Source organism: Salvia hispanica, chromosome 4 (assembly GCF_029641045.1).
Source record: "Salvia hispanica isolate PSC_SH4W2 chromosome 4, Shi_PSC_v1, whole genome shotgun sequence".
NCBI classification, from domain to species: domain Eukaryota; kingdom Viridiplantae; phylum Streptophyta; class Magnoliopsida; order Lamiales; family Lamiaceae; genus Salvia; species Salvia hispanica.
The window spans coordinates 31,977,527-31,999,214 of NC_142695.1; the positions used below are offsets into that span (position 1 = coordinate 31,977,527).

General features: G+C 41.6%; 1 protein-coding gene across 1 annotated transcript; it reads right to left on the bottom strand.

Moving 5' to 3' along the window:
- Positions 1–241: 241 nt before the first annotated feature.
- On the bottom strand, positions 242–15,783 carry LOC148928464 (uncharacterized). Its single transcript, XM_089056686.1, has 2 exons — positions 14,887–15,783; positions 242–475 (listed from the first exon to the last, which is right to left on the bottom strand). The coding sequence occupies exons 1-2, from the start codon at positions 15,781–15,783 to the stop codon at positions 242–244; spliced, it is 1,131 nt and encodes a 376-aa protein (XP_088912812.1).
- Positions 15,784–21,688: the final 5,905 nt, after the last annotated feature.

Consider the following 21,688-nt stretch of genomic DNA (forward strand, 5'->3'; position numbering starts at 1 on the left):
CTTAAACAAATAAATTTCACCTCATAATTTAATAAATCACATGCCACATCACCTAATTAACAAGTTTGACTTTTCAAACTCCCCGGTCAAGGAAACTCATGCAATAAATTCATTTAGCAAATAATTCACATCTCCCACGTCATCAATAATAAATTTTAGGGCTCTAAAATTAGGGTTCGGAAATTCGGGATGTTACATCCTACCACTCTTAAAAGAAATTTCATCCTGAAATTTGGTACCTTCAAGGGAAGAGTTCGGGGTATAGTTCCATCATCTTGTTCTCAAGCTCCCACGTGGCTTTCTCGTGTCCGTGATTTCTCCAAAGTATTTTCACTGAGGCGACAAATTTGTTTCTTAGGGTTTGAACCTTACGGTCTAGGATCATCTGGGGTCTCTCCTCGTAGCTCAAGTCCGGATTCAACGCAACTCCCTTGTAGTGAATCACGTGCTTCGGATCGAACACGTACTTCTGCAGCTGTGACACATGGAAAACGTTGTGTACGTTCCCAAGGCTTGGGGGTAGCGCCAATAGATACGCAACGGGTCCTATTCTTTCTAAGATTTCGTGCGGTCCGATAAAACGTGGTTTCAGTTTCCCTTTAACCCCAAAACGCGTTATCCCTTTCGATGGGGATACCTTGAGGAAAACTTTATCGCCGGTTTGGAATTGTAAGTCGGTTCGTCGGACGTCAGCGTAAGACTTTTGCCTGTCCCGGGCTTCTTTCATTTTCGCGCGGATTTGTCGAACGATTTCGACCATCTCTTCAACGGCATCGGGTCCGAGTACCCTTCGTTCGCCAACCTCATCCTAGTATAGCGGTGATTTACACTTTCTGGCATATACTGCTTCGTACGACGCCATGTTGATCATTGCCTGAAAGCTGTTGTTGTAAGCGAATTCGCTCAAAGGTAGTGCAGTCTCCCAACTTCCACCTCGGTCGGGCACCACGGCCCTTAGCATGTCTTCGAGAGTCTGAATCGTCCTTTCGGATTGTCCGTCGGACTGTGGGTGGAATGTCGTGCTAAAGTTTAATCAGGTTCCTAGTTCGCGTTGTAGGATAATCCAGAATTTCGAGGTGAACTTCGAGTCATGATCGGGCGTAATCGTCACTGGGACTTCATGTAATCGCACGATTTCTTGTATGTAGATCCTAGCTAACTTATCTGATCGGGGCGGCTTGTAGCGCTGAGATGATAGCGGTTCGCCGGTTCATCGAGATTCCATGGTATACGATGGGTTCTTTTTCCGGGGCTTCTAGGGATATCTGCCTCTCCTTACAACGAATCGTCGTGAAGTTCGCGGTCAACCAGTCCATTCCTAAGATTACGTCGATATCTCCCATCGCCATAACTCGCAGATCGTGATCAACTAACCTAAGTTCTCCTAGTACGATTTCTACGTTCGAGCAAGTTCGGGAAAATTCTATAACACAACATTCGATTTCCTAACAGCTCGATATGAGCAGTTCGTAAATGCGAAATATTTCTCGTCTCGCTCTATTGGCCATGTCTACACCTCTTGTTGGTGTATCATTTCAGCGCGTGTCTGTTTGTAGAACTTATTTCCCACATGTATCCTAAAAGATTTAAGCTTTCCCCTTCCCTTGCCGTGTCGCACCAAGAACTCAGAATATGTATTAAGAACTCAAATTTTAATCAAACAGTCTTAACTTGGATATGTACCGATTTCAATTCGAGGAAGCACCACAAAATGTCTTTCATCGGAAAGGCTCCAAACTTTATCAAGGAAACAAAAATAACATATCTAGCTCGACACTTTCAAATCTCATCATTGACAATTGGTTTGAAACTGAGCGAGGACTAAGTTCCATTGAACATAACTCGTCCATTCTGAGAATTAAATAGTTTAGAGGTATCAAGAAAAACCCATAGAGCTTGAGAATTTAAATTCTGATGAGAGCTCGAAAGAACATGGGATGGGTCATGAAAACAGGGTGAAACCCATTCTGATGCACTTGTAAAATTATGATTCTTCCTATAAGTAGGGTTCAAGGAATGATCACACAGCAGCATTGAAAGAAGACAGTTGCGCAAGAAAGGACATGGGACAGTTGCACAACAAGATGAAAGGTTCTTGGAGAAAACAAAATGGGCAAGTACATTCACGAAATAAGGTAGTAAAGAGTGGAAATGGCTCATTGCAAGATAAGATAATAAGAAGGTGCGAATTCCCACATTCACGCAACAAGGTAGAAAAGAGTGGGAAAAGCTCATTGCAAGGTAATATAATAAGCAGGTGCGAATTCCCATAAATCTCAAAAATATGGTCTCAAAGGGGTCTCAGTAAAACGAACGAAAAGGAATAACGCAAATGCGAAAGTAAAATGGTAAGGTGAATAAAAGCTTTAGAAATCTTAAATCCCATACCAGATTGCCCGATCAAAATTTGCAAAAATTTCGGACAGCGGTTATTGATCAAACATGTCAAGGCTGAAAACAATCAGTCGCGTCAGAATTTAGAAATATAGACAAATGTCATGAAGTAGCACTAATAATGGTTCAACGGGTTTGTTGAGGGCAACTCAAAGTGATTGGAACTTTTCAGAACCGTTAAAGAAGAAGAGAACATGATAGCCTTAACTTGATGTTGAAGAAAGAAAAAAAATCATTGGGTGTGAAACAAAATATGTAGTGGAACCGAGCTAAAAAGAATTTCACTTCAGCCAAAAAGAGTTTGCTACAAATATGGTTACAAAATAAAGGGGTGAACCAAAGTTCCAAGAAGAATATTTCATCCTTTGAAGAAAAACAGGTCTGGAGATGTGATCATACCGAAGGTCATAACTACAACAACTTTAGGAATGAGGTTCAAAGACGGAAGCTCATAAAATCAAATATCGTTCTATGAATTTGACGAATACTACTCAAGCAAGAGGTCCAAAGTTACAAGGACAAACACAATTTCAAGCCAAGTGAGTCATGACTCGATATAGGAAAAGAAATAATGGGTATCACCTGCAAATTGTGAGTCAAACGAGGTGTTTAAATAGATAAGGATTCATGGTTATTCAAAACTTCCCGAAAAGAACTTAGGATCCAAGTAAGTACTGTTGATTTAAAATAAATCGGTCATTCTAACTACGAAGGTTGCACTCCCTCGCACAACTCTCCCGAGCCTGATCATGGAAACGTCGTTCTATGAAACCGTGGATTCCAAGTCGGGATTCATCGTATCGTCGAAAATAACTAAATTTGATGGTCGCATCTTCAAAGTCTTCTTCTTGTCGTGTCACATAGCCTTTTCGATTGCCATTATACACGTGGTCTTAATGTGTCGTAAACGTCGTCGTATTTGTGTCGCGTCGCCACTTTGGCATGGCATGCAAGACTGCATGGTTTTATTAGATCTTGGGTATGATCTCGCCATTGTAAGGGTACACCAAGGTTCGAAGTATACATATTTTTTGTTGGTTCCATCACTCAGGAAAGTGATACTGCAGTTGTCAACCTACAACTAAGTTCTAGCATGTTCAGTCTGGCCTACTTCTTAGGCACTCTATAATTTCAAGCATAGCTTGGAGTCTTATACTAGTCATCCCGCGTTACTACTGTTGATATAAGCGTTGTGATCGTATAACTAAGTCATGCTAGGTTCCAAGTAGTCCAGATCTAAGCATCGCAACATTTCAACATAAATCTCACGTAATCACATTCGCAACAAAGTTCAAAAGTTCCCCATTACCGCACAAACTTCATCCATATATTGCATAATTAACAAGTTTATTTGAATAGCATATTTCACCACATAAATCATTTGATGTTCCGTAGCATATCAAGCATCGTATATTAATATATGCAAAGATTAGCACTTAGTCAATGCATCATCCACAAAATCGCATTTCCAACTTCATGCAGTTCATGTCCATCTATTTCACAATCACATAATTGCAACTACACATGCGTCATACTTCGCCTTCATAATTTCAAAATCATATATTTTCAACCATATATGCATTAAAATTTTCGCCTTCCAAGTAATCAACATGTACGTCCTTCAAGTTAAACTTGCAGTTTGAATATGTACTAACAAATCTCAACATCAAGCAACACGTGTTCACAATCATACCTCCATATGTGATACATCATGCCTCATTATTAAACAAAAGCAATTACACATTTGCATAGTGTCTCCCGTTTCATAACTTCATCACATTTTCCAAAGGCCATAGTATTTACTTCATATTTCACATAGGAGTTGCTTCGTAGCAGTCAAGTAATCACATTTCACATCTCACAATTTCACAAACTCGCATACAATACTTGACAGATCACCATTCGGGAAGCATCGCTTCACAATCACACCATATATCCAATTTCTAAGGCATGCTTTTCACAAAGAAATACATTTTCCACTGAAATTCTCAAGGACATAAAATTTCAATCATAAATCATAGTAATACATTGTACCTCTTTCTCCATGTTTGGACGGGACGAGTTGCGGTGTTGAGCCTTCCATATTTAGTTCATTAGTATAAGAGTACAAGGATAAATTCCTATATTTTGAACAAAGACTCTTGGGTCCAGAGCGGAAAGGAACTGAGGCTCTGATACCAACTGTAACAGTCGCCTTTCTAGGGTACAATAAATGCGGCGACTGCTACCAAAACGGACTTAAAGAATTCAACATAGGCTAGGGTTTCATTTAAAGAATTTTGACCACAACTTAACCTAGAAGTTTAAATAAGTAAAAGAAAGGTATCATAAATTACGATCAAGAATCTCAAGAGAAAGACATAGTTTCCAAGATAAAAACCACAAGATAGTCTTAGGCCTCTAAACCGAAAGGAGAGTGCAAGATATTCAAAAACACTAAAGTGTTTCAAATAATTTCAGCGGAAAACGACCAAGAGAAAGACCAGCTATGTATGAAGACACAACTACGCTTGAAGTTCAAAAACATCCATCTTAATTAGTTAACATGCTCAACACCCACCACCGCTCGTCATCGTTCAACCTGCACATAACGAAAACACATGCAGGGCTGAGTATTTTGAAATACTCAGTGAACTCGTTGCCAAAACGTTTTATAAGTTATGCCACCCTTAGCAAGTGAACTCGAGTTTTAAACAGTCATAAGAGAATACCACGAGTATCACAAAATATATTTTGCATAGACTGGCCAGTCAAATAACTCAGCACTTTTCTCATCAAATTCCACAATCACAATCTTTCCATGGTGCGACGAAAGTGTGGCCACACTTTTCGCCCACGAGACCGGCCGACTAGCAAGGACGGCTCCCGATCCACTCGTGTACACAGCCTGGTAGGGTTTGCGGTCCGTACTCAAACCCGAATTCGTTTAAACATATCCATAGCCCTATAGCCCAATGGAGCGAACTCTCAAACTGGGCATCAAGCGCACAATATCACAACAAAACAGACATAGGCATGGCATAACAGTTAAACCACCCTTATTTCTCCACATTCATAAATTTGCACATAAAAGAGTTTAAGAATAAAGTCCACCTCGACTGCTTAGGTTTCAAGTATGTTCTTCCCTTTGTTATCCGGCTTCGCAACTGAGATTTCAGCTTATGAGAAAAACGAACGGTAGGAATTAAGTATTAGACTTGGTTCTTCAAAATTCTTGGACCAAACTTCAATTCTTCTCAAAGGTTGAAGGATTATTGAAGAAAAGTAGAAGAAAATTAAGAGAGTGTAGAGAAGAGAGAGGACGAAAAATGTGGGGGCTAGGGTTGGGGCTTCTCTTATTTATAGTGCTCAACAAGATCTTTAGGTAAATAGAATATAATATTTGGTAAGATTTATTCTCCACAATTAAATAAAACAATATTATGGAGTAGGGGAGAAGAAATGGCAAAAATAAGCTCTAAGGCACAAATCATGGGATTTTCTTAATTAGCCATGATTTTGTTTTGGTATATTTTACGGAGTAGAATAAGATATCACGGAGCAAAATAAAAATAAAAATCCTACCCCATTAGCATAGAAATAGGAGTGTAACATGTGCCTTAAATAAGGCATAGATTTTTGAATATTAACTAAAATAGGATATGGCAAGATCTCTTGAGGTTTGGAAAGATTTGATAGAATATTTCAATTCTAGGTATGGAAGGAAATCAAATAAGGGATCCATAAAAACAAAATAAATTCTTCCTTCCCAAGAATAGGTGATTTTCGAAAATCACCTTAGAAATAATAGGGTGCGATTTTCTCATCAAGAAATAAGGAAATAATTAGGTTTTGGATTTAATTTGGATAAATATCCCAAGAATTAAATTAAATCCGAAAAAATAGAATTCCTTCTCCAAAAGTCCAAGGGTTCGAAAATCTCAATATGTAGATGGCTAGCATTTATGGAAATTTTTCTCTAATATTCTCACTCACCCTTAAACAAATAAATTTCACCTCATAATTTAATAAATCACATGCCACATCATCTAATTAACAAGTTTGACTTTTCAAACTCCCCGGTCAAGGAAACTCATGCAATAAATTCATTTAGCAAATAATTCACATCTCCCACGTCATCAATAATAAATTTTAGGGCTCTAAAATTAGGGTTCGAAAATTCGGGATGTTACACTTATAATAACTGTAACTCATATCAACCCACGCATCATTGATATCTTATTCCTGAAAAATATTAGTGGTTTATATGAGCCACAACTCAGTGTATATAAACCTTACCTTTAATTCCACATGCCAACAATCAAACATATTCTTTAACTAATACGGTTAACAATAACCAACAAATGTTAAAATAATTTCATATAAATATGCATATGACACTCTGTTCATTTTATTCTTCTGTGATAGTTCAAGCATGGTATCTGCCCGAGATTTCCAATATGCCACTATGATTTGATCTGAAGGTCCCACTATGATTTGACCTGTAGGTCCCAATATGATTTGACCCGAAGGTCCCAATATTTCCACTATGATTTCAGATCCAAGACATGACTATCACAGATATAGTCATTATATCTGATCCTCTTTAATCAAATGATTCAATTAATTCCAATACCATATGCAAACCATATCAAATCACATATTCATAGCATATTCCACTACATAATTCCAATATAATATACTATTAATATATTTATTGCACCAAGCATATATCCCCATCATCACAATTAAACACATATCATATCAGTATCACTATCGTATAATCCAATTATTCACTTCAATTTAACACATAACAATTAATCATATAACGCATGTAAAATTAAAAGTGTGATTTATACACATCTGATTGTAACAGGATGACAATGTATAATCAAACACCCAAATTCTCTTTCCAAATTCTCTTTCTTTATCCACAACTTTGTATAGCCGGAGGAGTCAGACACTATTTTTTTCATTCTTTCTTCTCTGCTCCTTTTTCTCCGAGAGATTCTTATATTATATAGTACAATATACATATAACCGACTTAATGGGATGATTTACATGAAAATGGCAAACACTGTGTACACAGTACACCTCATTATTAGGTGATGTACACGTATAGATACGTTAAAAAAATCAGCATAGAAATTGGGTGACTAACCTATTTCTCATAAATACACGTGTATACCCTGCTGTAAATATATGAGCATATATTTTATTAAATTAAGTTAATTCTATCACACTACTTATATCTGTACGCGTACATGCACATACGTAAATAAGCTACTACTATTTCATAACTATTTGAGATAATACATATGATATATATGTATATAATTTTATTAATTTGGAAGTATTTTAAAAGACTCCAATTCATAGACTATTAACTATACTGACTATTCTCTTAGATATTAATTTTTATAATACCTATGTACAAAATAATATAGGTTTTGGAGTAGGGATGTTACAAAGAAGAATTTCACAACCTATATGGAATTAGACTATCCATCGTGAAAGGTTGAAATGTTAGTCCACATATTTCTAAGCCTTACTGAAATAAGATGACATTGGTGTGGTATAGCACTGAACGGATCTAACAGCAAGACTTGTCCTTGGGCTATCTACTGAAAGGCGAGGTCTTGATAAATATTTATTTCTTAATCAATGTAGGTTAGTATTGAGCATACGGTATTGATTATGCATTACTTTGACTTATCAAATGGTGCGGGTTTTTTGTAACCCAATAATCCTGATATATTGGGTAGTGGTGATTAATATCTAGCGGTGCTAGGATTACTATTATGTTGAATCATGCGCGAGGCGAGTCTCATTTGATGATGTCCTCAAGAGGAGCGCGAAACAAGGTTTTATTATTTGGAACCTAGCTAGTTGGAGTTTGATCACTTTATGAATAATAAAAAAGCGTTTCATGCTAAGTCCACTGTTGGAATAAATAAGAAATTAATTAATTAAGTCCATAGCAGACATTAATTAATTAATGGACATTTTTATCTTAAGCACAGGAAATGAAAATTAAAACGGAAACCCGGATTACTTATAATTACATATTTGGATGGGGAGAGTTCAATATTACTTCTGTAGTGGTTGCTCGTAATATTCCAATTAAAGCTTATATTAAATTGTGGGTTCAATTTAATTAGTAAAAAGTAAATTGGATGAGCCCATATCCAAAACCTTCCATAGATCCCTATCTGGACCCAAAAGGAACTTAATATAAATAGGAGAATAAATGAGAAAGAAAAATAACACAACTCATTATTTTTCCTCTCAAATTTTCGTCCCCGCCCCCCCCTAATAGGAGTTGGGCGATTTTTCCTTCTCCTCCGTGGAGTAGAATTTCTGTCTTCTTTATTTAAGTCCTAGTATTCCGGTGAGATCAGTCCACACTGATATTGGAGTACAGTTCGGGAACAAGAGAGAAGATCCGTGGTCTAGTATTCAAAGCATTACGTGGAGAAGCTGCTAGCCATCATCAATTCTTTGGAGAATTAATTAGGTATTATTTCTGCTCTGTAGAAAAGCATGTTTTAGGTTTCAATATTCTTAAAGCATGATTAATTTAAGTTATGAGCATGATACATGTGAGAATTACGCGAATAGATTTTGTCTAAATAATCTGCTAAATAGATCTGATTATTATGTGATTTATTTGCTCGATTAATAATTATTAAATTATGATAATCCCACGCAAAAACTGCTTCCGCCGCCAGTTCCTTCAATTGGTATCAGAGCCAGCCTTTGGCTGATTATTTGGATTTAAATTTCGCGAAATTCATGCGTGCATGTGTTATTTGATTTCAAAGCATGTTCTTGTTTTATTGTTTAATTTTTATGCATGATGAACTCAAGAACATTCGAATTATAGAACTTGAACTCTCGATTGTGCGAGATGTGCGATTCGCCGGCGCTTGAGCCGGGACAAATCATACTACATGCGATCGAAGAGGGTTGTCGAGTTGAGTGGGAGTGAGGGAGGCGATCGGCCGGCGACATGCAGACGAGGGTGGTCTCGTGCACGCTGCTGGCATGACCGCCGGTCCCGGCGAACCCCACAAAAACGTGACTGATCAGTGGGAGCTTCGAAGCGATCATCCGGCGACGTGAATACGTGCATGGGCACGTCCACGCCGTCGGCGAGACCGCGGCACCGACTTTTCACAGTTTGAACGGTGATCAACGGTGGTGGAGAGCGAACGAGCTCGCTGCTCGTCCGAGAGCAGCGGCTTCTCTCCACCGCGCTAACCCTAACCCTAACCCTAATCGAAACCCTAGTCGAACCCTAAGTTGCACGACGCCGAACCGGACCGCCTCGTGCGGATGCTGCTGGTACACGCAAGGTCGACGGCGGAGATGGGTAGTCTGCCGGAGCATCGCGGTTTCGGCCGCGTGCTCTTCGATGACGGCGGAGGAAGTCGCGGCGTTTATACGCCAGAAAAAGGGTAGAAAGGAAGCAGTCGCGTCTCCAGCGCAGTCTGCCGGCGATCGTCGGACGGTGACCTGGCCGTTCCGGCGAGGCAATCGTTGGCGTATCTTCTTCTTCGTTGATTCGTGCAAACCTCGAACAACGAGATAACGATGAATGATTATTTTAATAATTATTTAATTCCTAAATTAAAAGATATTATTAAAAATAATATTATTTAATAAAATATTTTGGGAAGATTTCCCTAGATTTTAGGAATATTTTGATTATTTTCTATATCTATGGAATATTTATATCCTAGATGAAATAGATAAGAATAATTTAATAGTTTTCAAATTATTATATATATCTTGAATCCTTATTAGGATAGATATGTAAGATTACATTAAATAATATAATTATTTTCTTCCTAATCTTGAACCTGGATATTATATGAATTTAATTTTTCATGTCTAATTAAGATTTAAATAATGTACTTTATTTTAGATATATCTTATAGTATGACATGAATAAGAATTAAATTCTAGATTAATTAATTTCTAACATAATTTAGTTAGTCTTAATCTGCCTTTAGGCTAAAGGATAATTAATGAAAAACCATAACCCAAATATCTAAGGGTAATTATGAACTTAAAGTTTATATATGGTCTCCATCGGTTGGACTGCCAAATTTTAATACCAACATAATTTAGTTAGTCTTAATCTGCCTTTAGGCTAAAATATAATTAATGAAAAACCATAACCCAAATATCTAAGGGATAATTATGAACTTAAAGTTTATATATGGTCTCCATCGGTTGGACTGCCAAATTTTGTGAAGCTAGTTTCTAATATTATCGTCACCCGCTCTGTGGGGACAATAATCCTATGAAACAGTAAATTCATAAGGGCGGACTTCTCACATAATAAATAGAATGAACTAGAAAGTGGTTCCAAAATTATCGCCACCTGCTCCGTGGGGACGATAATCCTAAGGAACTACGAGTTTCAGAGTTCAATCAGAATTTATGAGATAGCTTGATTTTATTATCAGCACATGAACATTGTCATGGAATTGTGTTGTAGAGATAAAATTCTGTAATGCTAAATCTAATAGTCGTGCTTAGGCAACATTAGGCGGCCATGCCATTTTGTGGTCTCTGGACTATTCGTCGGTGTTGTGACCAGTAAAATTGTCAAAATTCTAATGCGTATTAACCTCCTCTGGAGGGTAGAATTTATTAATTTTGCTGTTGTAAGATTTTGAAAAGTTTTATGGTTAATCTACTCAATTTCCTTACATAAGTTTATGACAAATAGTAAATTTTTCTCTTTGCAGTGCAATAAAATTCGTCAAGATGTCTTTTATATACTCTTTCTGCAATTTTCAAAGAAAACAAACTCGAGGGCCAAAATTACATAGAATGGAAACAAAATTTGGATATCGTTCACACAGCAGAAGAGTACAAGTTTGTGCTCACTGAAGTGCACTAGGTTGTTTATCCTCAATGGTTCGTATGTGAAATTAGAGTGTATTCCAACTGATCAGGAAGAGATTCCCGACCCAGCTGAGTCGTTGATACGACGACCGAGACCTGACTTCAAACAAATTTCCTCAACCCACTTTTACTGATTAGTATAGCGGAGGTAAGGGTCGAATCCCACGAGGATGGACACGTTTAGATAACTGTGGTGACTTTCCTGGGTGTGTTGTTAGCTACCACGCTTGGGTTGAGATTTACCTAGACAGGAAACAAAGGTAGTACAATACTGACTAGTAGGCGGAGAAATAACAGACATGGGGGAAGTGTTCGTGAGAATGGGAGACAAGGTGTATCAGAGACATATGGAAAGTGGACAGTTACTAAAAAGGGAAAATTAAGTAACAAGGTGTATCTGATGGCTGGGGCTTTCTGACAGATCTGGGCAGTACATCTGAAAAGTAGGGAACAAAAGTAAAAGTAACTTAAAAGTAAAAGTGGACCAATTAAAGTTGATTTTGACGTTTTCTTCTTCACCAAGTATTGACAGAATTTAGATAAACACAAACACCATGACTGAACTTCAGATTCACAAATTCAAACTCGAGATCCATCGATTAAAATGCTTAAACTTGAGTTAAACGGTAAACTGCAACCTTTACTTCTACTGACTGACATGCAAGGTGGTAATCACGGCGCAGGAAAGAAACTCATGCACGAAAACTTGACTAACTTAGCTACAACTTCAAATCAACAGCTCTCGACAAGAAATGAAACTTAGAAATTGAAAGCAATGACTAAATCTAACTTCCCTAGGCAGAATGAAGCAAACTCAAACCAAAGTGACATGCGAAATAGAAACTTCATAATGTAAAGGCTGGAAATTAACAAGGTACTTCAAAAGAGCAACAACGATGAGTGTTTGCAAATAACTAGCAATGAACAAAAGTAAACTTTAAACTAAGAAAGCGATTAAGATTGTTTGTGCCACTCCGGGCGATGATACTACTATACTACTGCGATAACTGGCTGGAAAGGCGAACTGATGACTTCTTCGGCAGACTCTTGGACGTCAAGTGACCATAGCTGTGGCGAGGAACGAGAGGTAAGATAATGCTGAAGGATGGATCTTCTAGAGAGAATTCTACTAAGTGTGATTGTCAAACTCCGAACCGAACTCCTTCTCTCTCTCCAAATGGCTTCTTTTATAGGGAGGCTTGCCCTTGCTTTTAGGGTAGACTTCTCCCGCACTTTGACCTTTTTGCCCTTGTAAAATAATCATCCCAGCTATCCTCCTTCTCCATCTCGAGCCTTTTCTCTGGCATGCATTCTGGTCAGTATCGCACCCTTCTAGTGCCCTTTTCACTTGCGTCACACGAATCGTCACCGACTGACTTGGATCCTTCAATCCTGCACACTTAAGCAACTATTTTGCAGATAATACATGTATTTCACGACATACTGACCAGTAACCAAGGCTTAGAATACGACTTATCAAACTGCTCACACTTACCACATGCTTGTCCTCAAGCGTGAAGACAAACAAAAGGAAATAAGTCGAATTCGAGCCTGGTTACTCCCCCTGACCGACTCTACCTAGCTAGACTCAAGACTCTGACGCAAAAGAAAAGAAAACACTAACGACACAAACACATACACATATAGTTAACTTAAACACACAGAACATGCTATATTTTCAACCACCCTTCCCCTCGAGATCAGGTGCAATCCGGCCTTAGGCAGCCTTGAACTTCCGCCGCCCCCCTTTTCTTCCCCAGTCAGTATATCTGCTTATCACGATCACCCAATCCTAGGCCAAACACTGGGTTCACTCAGTCACTCACTCCTCACAGGGGATGTTAGGACTGTTTCTCTCAATGCTAGACCACAGATGTTTCGGACTCAGATCTCACATGCAGCTCCCGAAGGTCTTTTAAGGCTTGTAATGGGGCAAGTGGCTTGTAGCGTTTGGGGTAGTTGTCCCTAAGGCTCTAAGTTCAAAAACTAACTATTTACTTTGATGAGGGAGAACTGTGTGCATTCGGGCTTCTGGCTAGGGCTTCTTCTTCGGCCGGACAATTTCTGACATTGGCCTCCAACTGGTCAGTAGCTTCCTTGTGGCTTCGCCACCCTTATTCCTTCTTCCTCCTTCGTCTTTTGTGGTCAAGTATCTGCGACCATTTTCTTCAACTTTTCTTACTGTGGCTTCGCCACCCTTATTCCTTCTTCTATTTTTTTGGATCTGGTAACTGCAGATCGATTTTCTGCTTCTTTCTTTGTTTTTCTCTTCTTCAGCTGGTTCCTTTTTGTATGTCCTCCTTGTCAGTTGCCTCCTTGCCTCATGCCTTGCACGCACACAGTTCCAGTGGTTGATGGTTTATTTCGGGATATAAATCAGGCTAGAAAGTGGGGTTCTAAGGGTAGGTTTTTATTTTTTTTTTATTTTTTTATTTTTTTATTTTTTTTTATGGGGGGGGGGGGGTTTCCTACTGCCTTCAGGGTTTGCTACACGCGGTCACCTTGCCCTAGACATCATGTGGTAGCCTCTCTTCTTTTTTTCAGTATTTAGTGGAAAGTGGTTCCACCCTAGGCCTTTAACTCACCTTTTAAGAGGACTTTCGTGTCTGACCTAAGGGTTGGGTTTTTCCTTCATACTCGCATCATCTATACTGACTAGGGGTTACTAGAGGGGGTGATTTCCGTTTTCCGGCATGTCTTATCTCCCTCAATTCCCCTCACCGTCAGTTCGAGGCAGTTGAGTTTTAAGCCCATTCATAAAACATAACACATAATTCATAGACCCAACAAACCCTAAAAAAAACTAACATGTACTGACTCAAATAACACATATATACATGTCATACTGGCCATTTGCTCCCCCCTCTCAGTTCACAAGTGTCTGCCCCAGATACGGGCTGTGAAGTAAAAAGTGGGAATGGCTAGTATGACGGACACACACTTATAACAAACACATATTATATCTAAAAACTTCTCACACTTAGACTATGCAATAGGCTAAGTGGGAGATTTTCAGATATAAACATAGATGCACGGAACAGAACAACATATTTACAAACATGAAATATAAACATATAAACTCCTCACACTTAGACTACGCAGTAGACTAAGTGTGAGGTAACATGCTCAAGACTAAACACAAAGAAAAACATTATAACATATGCACCAAAGAAAGATATAATAACAAAATAAAAGAGACACTAAAAAAATTAAAAAGAAAAACTAACTGGTCAGTTGGGGTGGTTCGATCAGATGTTCCTCCTGCTCCTTCGTGGTGCAGGGTTCTGTGCAGGTGGGTCCGTTGGTTCTTCCTCAGCAGGTCCGGTTTGGTTGTCGTCATCCTCCTCTTGCTCATCATCTTCCTCTTCCTCAGGTCCGGTTGTTCCAGCTTCTTGTCCTCCATGTCCGCTTGGTCCAGCTTCATTGCTTGCTTTTCCTCTTGCCAACTCCTTTAGTACGTTCTCCATTAGGGCTGTCAATTTCGCCATCTCTGCTCGCGATTGTCTATTCTCCTCAGCCAGCTCAGTCACTGCCCGCTCCAGATTCTCTTGCCTCAGCCTCTGCGCTTGGTCGATCGGGGCAGCTTGCACCTCCTGGCCTTGTTGTGCCCTTCCCCCAGGGGCTTCTCCCATTGGGTAGAACTGGGGTACTCCTTCTCTATAATATACCAAGTTGGTGCGGACAAAGAAGGGTACCTCAAATAGGCCAGGAGCGTCGACCATGTACATTGGAGACAGGTCCTCTGCCTCTGTTATGATGATGTTGTTGCGCACGAAGGCTCCTAGGATGTTGCAGAGGGACAAGTTTCTGGCTGGGTAGGTGGCTATTAGATGGCATTGGTAGGCTGTCCAAAATCCCAAGTGTAGTTTTCTTCCACGCTTGGCACACCACACTAGGTACAATTCTGTCATGGACGTTCTGGCGGCCGAGTTACTCTGCCCCAGCAGGTTGTAGCCTAAGTAGAGCTGCACCAACCGTAGCATGGAATTGTTGAAGTGGGTGGATCTGGATTTTGTGGAGGCAAACTGGCCAGCATTGGGGTGGGTTAACTCCTCCCAGGCTTCCTGGGGCTCAAATTCTATATGACGCCTCGTTACCCCCCTCTCACGGCTTCTCCAGTCCGGCCCTATAGCCTCCTCCAGGCTACACATTCCCAATCTGACAGTCCACTCTATCAAACTCATCGACAGTTCACCACCGAATATCCTAAAGGAGATTGACACCTCGTCTAGGTCTGTGGTTACTTGGAACCTAAACGTGGTGAAAAACTCCTTCGCTAATCTCACAGATATCTCTGGGTCCCTATTATCTAACAGCCATTCAAAGCCCAATGCCTCTATACTGGCCAGGAAAGAATCACGTACAGACAACTCATCCAAAGAGGGTATATGGAGTACCTTTCCGCATTTGACTTGTTTGCTACTGTCATCCTTGTCGTCAAATGCGTCCTGAAGCTTTTGGGTGTCGAAGTGCTTCATGTCCTCCATAAGCTCATCAGTGAGCGTTACCCTCCACCGCCGGTACACGATCCTTTCTACCGTTGGGTGGACTAGTTCAAAGTGGTTGTCTGGGAGCTGCTGCTCGTGACAGTCTTCTCCTTCCAGAGAGATATCACTCTCTGAGTCAGAATCCTCGCTGGAAGTGTAGTCTGTGTCACTCGATCTCTCTTTCTCTTCTGGCTCTCTGATCACTATGCTTGCATTGGTAGTGCGCTGCTTCTTCATCACTTGTTTCGTTATTACAGGAGCTTTCCCCTTCCTTTTCCTTTCCTGAATTCTCTTAGTTTCTTCGACATCCATTGCCTCTGCTTCCTCGTTGGCTTGTGTTGAAATGTCCTCCTGGGCGGTAGGCTCGGCCACCATGCGGGCACTAGTATTACTTCTTGCTGCCTCCTCCCGACCTACTGACTCTGATGCGAGGTCTAGACCCTCAGCCATCTTGTCAGTATTCTCCTCCTGGTCAGTCGGCGTTGCTGATACTGTCCCTGTTGCCAATTGGGTGTCCTCCTGGCTAGCATTCGAGGGCTCCTCCCCAGGTTTTGTAGGAGTAGTCTTCTCGTCATCACTCGAAACCTCCACTGCATCTGCTGCGGTGTTTGCTCCTGCCTTGTTGGACGTCCACTTCCCTAAACATCTCTGTGACACTCTTTGGGGTTTCTGCCTTTCCGCCTTGGGGTCGTTTTTCAACACTAGCCTCCTCTTTACTGGTTTGGGTTTAGTCACCACTGAGGCTTCCTCTTGAGGTGTTTCTGGGTCTCGTCTCTCCTCTTCAAGTTGTTCGGCTCTTTCCGGTTGTCCGTCTGTCTTCTCCTCCACTGACTGGTGGGCTACCCTTTCCGACTTTTCCGCTTTCTTTGTTGCTTCCTCCTTCCCTACTGCCTGGGATGCGAGGTCCAATACCTCAGCCACCCCTTCAGGGTTCACCACGATTCGATCCCCTTTACCCAAAACCGCTTGAAATTCTTCCTCTGTCATTATCCCTTGCTTCCTGGCCGTTTCGTTCAGATCTATCTCCTCCTTCGCTGCATCGATAGTGCTCTCGCTTGCCCTAATCTCCTCTGCTTCATCCTTCTTGCTCTCGCTTGCCCTCCCTCCACCTTCCTTATCTTCTGTTTCTCCCCAGTTGGGATCTTGATAAGCGGAAAGAGGACTGACGTCCAGCGGCTCTGTTTGGTGTGTGAAAGAAGGGTGGGAGGGTTCTGCTTGTGCAGCAATTGTTGGGGAAATATTTTCGGACGTCGAAATTAAGGTTTTTGGGGTGGTGGTGGGTGGATTTTCTGTGGTTATGGTTGGGGTAGGGTTTGATGTCGCCGGCACTCCTCCGGTTAAGCCAAATCCGGCTAGGGTTGCTGCCCAGTCTCTGTTGGGGTCCTGTTGGCTTAGAAACGCCGCCAATGCATCTAAAGGAACCATCGCCGGAGTTTGTGTCGTCGGCGGTGGTTGTGCTTGTTGTGGGCTTGGCGGCCTTGATTCGGCTGCTGTCTGGGGTTCAGACGAGGCCCCGCCGGCGGTAGGTGCTCGGTTGATGGTTGCCTTTCTTTTTGCCATGGCTGCACCGGTGGTGGTTCACGTTGGTTTCTGTAGTGGGTGGTTGTTTGCGGAGTGGGGTGGTGGTTGTGGGTGAGAGATTGCAGGCGAGGGTTTGTAAAGTGAAAGGGAGTAGACGGTTTCGTGTTTTATAGAGGGGTGGGTAGTTGAGGGTTTTGACCGGTTGTAAACGGTCGTCCGGTTGAGACGCTTCGTGTGGAGGCGGTTGTGTTTGCTGGCAGCTGATTGGACGTTGCCTGTCACGTCCTTGCTTCACGCGCCTCCCAGCCTCTGCACCCGCCTGCAAAGCTGCACAAACCCAATTTCAAACTTTACTCATTTCCCTCTCTCTCAATTAGCTAAAAATAGAAAAAGTAAATAAAAGGTTCTTTAATATAATTCAGAGTTTCACCTAAGTGGCATCCTTGTGGTCAGTACGAACTCTGAATTAATATTTAAGATCCGAAAAAATCTTTTTGTTGTTTTTCTTTCTTGATTTAAATTAAATTACCAAATATTTACAATATTTACATCATTATTAAGGGTATTTGAAGTTTTACCTAGTCAGTAAGTACATTACATATGACGTTAACCAGGTGGAACTTCAAATCCCTTTCCTACTGGTCATTTAGATGCTCTTAGAGTGTAGTGGAATTTCTTCCACTACACACACTTCTTCATTTTCCCTATATATTTTTAATCTATGTCCATTAACGACAAAAGGTTCAGAGTTAGGGATACTCCCTGAATTCTCGACCGCTCCATTAGCACGTAATGCAGTGATAATATAAGGTCCTGCCCATTTTGATTTGAGCTTCCCAGGCATCAGCTTCAATCTTGACTGGAAGAGTAGTACTTTCTGGCCAACTTGGAGATCCTTGGTTCTCAGATTTTTGTCGTGCCACATCTTTGTTTTCTCCTTGTACCACATGGTTGAGTCGAATGACTCCAATCTGAGTTCTTCCAGCTCTTGCAGTTGCAGCTTCCTTTCCTCTTCACAGGCCTTAGCATCCACATTAACCTGTTGTACTGCCCAGTATGCTCGGTGCTCAATTCCCACTGGCAAGTGACACATCTTCCCAAAGACGATGCGATAGGGGGACATCCCTATAGGAGTTTTGTATGCTGTCCGATATGCCCACAGAGCATCTTCCAACCTTATGCTCCAATCTTTTCTGGAGGGGTTGACTGTCTTCTCTAAAATGCTCTTTATTTCCCTGTTTGAGATCTCTGCCTGCCCGTTGGCTTGGGGATGGTAAGGACTGGATAGGCGGTGATGAACTCTGTACTTCTTCATCAATGCTTCGACCGTTCGGTTGCAAAAGTGAGTCCCTTGATCAGAGATGATTGCTCTTGGTATCCCAAACCGGCTGAATATATGACTCTTAGGAACTTTGTGACTTCTTTAGATTCACAAGTGCTTGTGGCCTTGGCTTCTATCCATTTCGACACGTAGTCAACTGCCACTAAGATGTAGGAGTTTCCATAAGATGAGGGAAAAGGACCCATGAAGTCCATACCCCAGATGTCAAACACCTCACAAACTATTACTGGAACTTGCGGCATTTCATCTCTTGCGGAAATTCCACCGGTCAGTTGGCAACGGTCACAACCCTTGCAGAACTCGTATGCATCTCTATTCAGGGTTGGCCAGTAGAATCCGCTATCTAGCACTTTTCTGGTAGTCTTCCTAGGCCCGAAATGCCCTCCACATGCCAAGGAGTGGCAGTGTGTCAGTACATCCCGTTGCTCCCAATCAGGAACACATCTTCTAATGACTTGGTCTGCTCCTGCCTTCCACAAGTATGGGTCGTCCCAGAAATAATACCTTGCCTCGCTCTTGATCTTCATCCTCTGAGCCTTTGTTACGTTTGGCACCATTGGCAGCTCTCCTGTTACCATGTAGTTTGCCAAGTCCGCATACCAAGGTTCCTGTCCCGCTTTCTCCTTACCCTTGGTTGTTGCGTCCTGACCAATAAGTCTCATCACTTCTTCCCAATTGATCTTCCTTGCGGAGAAAATTACTTCACATAAATGCTCTTCCGGGAATCGATCCCTCACATCTTCACTGTTCCCTTCTTGTATTATTCTGCTCAAGTGGTCCGCTACCTTGTTCTCGACTCCCTTCTTGTCTTCTACCTCCCAGTCGAATTCTTGTAAAAGCAGTACCCATCTGATTAGTCGAGGCTTTGACTCCCTCTTCGCAATGAGATACTTGATCGCCGCATGATCAGTATAGACGATGACTCTGGATCCCAGTAGGTACTGCCTGAACTTCTCGAATGAATAGACAACCGCCAACATCTCCTTCTCGGTGGTGTCATAATTTCGTTGGGCTTGATTCAGGGTTTTTGATGCATAGAATATCACGTACCTTTTTCCGTCTATCTTCTGACCCAACACGGCTCCCACTGCATACTCACTAGCATCGCACATCACCTCGAAGGGGTGATCCCAGTCAGGAGCCTGAATGATCGGTGCAGAAATCAATTTTTCCTTAAGGAGGTTGAAAGCAGCCTTGCAATGCTCATCGAAGATGAATTCCACCTCGTTCTGGAGAAGTCTGGTGAGTGGTTGGGCAATCTTGGCGAAATCCTTGATAAATCATTGATAAAATCCCGCATGGCCAAGGAAACCTCTTATTCCTTTCTGATCAGTAGGGAAGGGTAGTTTGGATATGGCATCCACCTTAGCTTGATCCACCTGGATTCCTTTTTCTGACACCACGTGTCCTAGGACAATTCCTTCTGTAACCATAAAGCGGCATTTCTCAAAGTTCAAGACCAGACTCTTTGCTTGACACCTTCCTAGCACCATATCCAAATGTTGCAAGCACGAGTCGAAAGAGTCTCCATAGACGGTGAAATCATCCATAAAGATCTCTATACAATCTTCAATCAAGTCCGAGAATAAGCTCATCATGCACCGCTGGAAAGTACCGGGGGCGTTGCATAGGCCAAATGGCACACGCCTATATGCATAGGTTCCAAACGGGCACGTGAACGTGGTCTTATCCTGGTCCTCCGGGTTCACATAAATTTGAAAGTATCCACTGTACCCATCCATAAAGCAGAAGTACTTCCTCCCAGCCAGTCGCTCCAGCATTTGATCGATGAATGGCAGGGGAAAGTGGTCCTTCCTGGTTGCAGCGTTCAGCTTTCGGTAATCTATACATATTCGCCAACCAGTAACCAGTCTGGTGGGCACTAGTTCATTCCTCTCATTCTTGATTACCTGGATCCCTGACTTCTTGGGGACCATGTGGATTGGGCTAACCCATTCACTGTCTGGCACCGAGTATATAATGCCCAGTGAGAGCAACTTCAAGATTTCTTTCAGTATTTCTTCTCGCATGTTTGGGTTCACCTTTCTTTGAGAGTCCCTATGCACCTTGGCTCCATCCTCTAGCCTAATGTGATGCATGCAGACGTCCGGACTTATACCTACCAGGTCCGAAAGGCTCCATCCAATAGCCTTCTTGTTTTTGCTCAGCACGGTCAGCAGTCTTGTCTCTTGTTGTTCAGTCAACCCGCTGTTGATGATTACGGGGAATGAGTCTTCCTCCCCTAGGTAGGCATACTTAAGGTTTGCTGGCAATTTTTTCAACTCCACTTGCGGGGGTAGTGTGTCTGTAGGTAAAGGGTTCTTCTCTGAATCCTCCTCTTGTTCCTATTCAGCATCTGATTTTTCCTCCCTACTGGCCGGTACCACGGCCCCTACGGATCCTGCTAGTTCTGACTTCTGTCAGAATTCCATAATTGCTTCCTCGATCTCTTCGTCAGTCAACCCTCGGCTACTGATCAGATCACACCATGCAGCTGCTTCCACATCAGCCTGGGCATACACATCCAAGGCTTGGAGCTTTTCCTGCAATAATTCGGTCTCAAGAAATTCTTGGACTAGGGGGTCAATTACATCAACATAACATAGATTTTCAGAGTCTATTGGTCTCTTCATGGCTTCGTTGATGTCAAAGACAAATTTCTCACCATTAAAGTCAATGCATATTGTCCCTTCGGCCATATCCACAATTGTCTTAGCCGTTCTTAAAAATGGTCTTCCTAACAGTATCCCGCTAGGCTCCCTAGCTTCTGGTTCACTCATTTTAATGACATAAAAATCAGCGGGATAAGTAAAGTTCTGTATCCTGACCAGCACATTTTCTAACACACCCTCAGGGTTAATACATGACCTATCAGCCAATTGGATTAACACCCTAGTATTCGACAATTTTACCCCCTTTAACCGATTATAAATGGATAGCGGCATAACATTGATAGATGCTCCCAAATCACACATTGCATGTTCGATTTTCACATCTCCAATCGTTATGGGTAGGGTAAACATACCTGGGTCGGCTCTCTTG

Excerpts from the sequence above, each read along its gene's own strand:
- LOC148928464 (XM_089056686.1), bottom strand. The coding sequence starts at position 15,783 with ATGGAGGACATGAAGCACTTCGACACCCAAAAGCTTCAGGACGCATTT. Across the intron at positions 476-14,886 it reads GGGCACAACAAGGCCAGGAG|CTGCAGAAGTACGTGTTCGA; the intron begins GTGCAAGCTGCC and ends CATGTGTCACAG.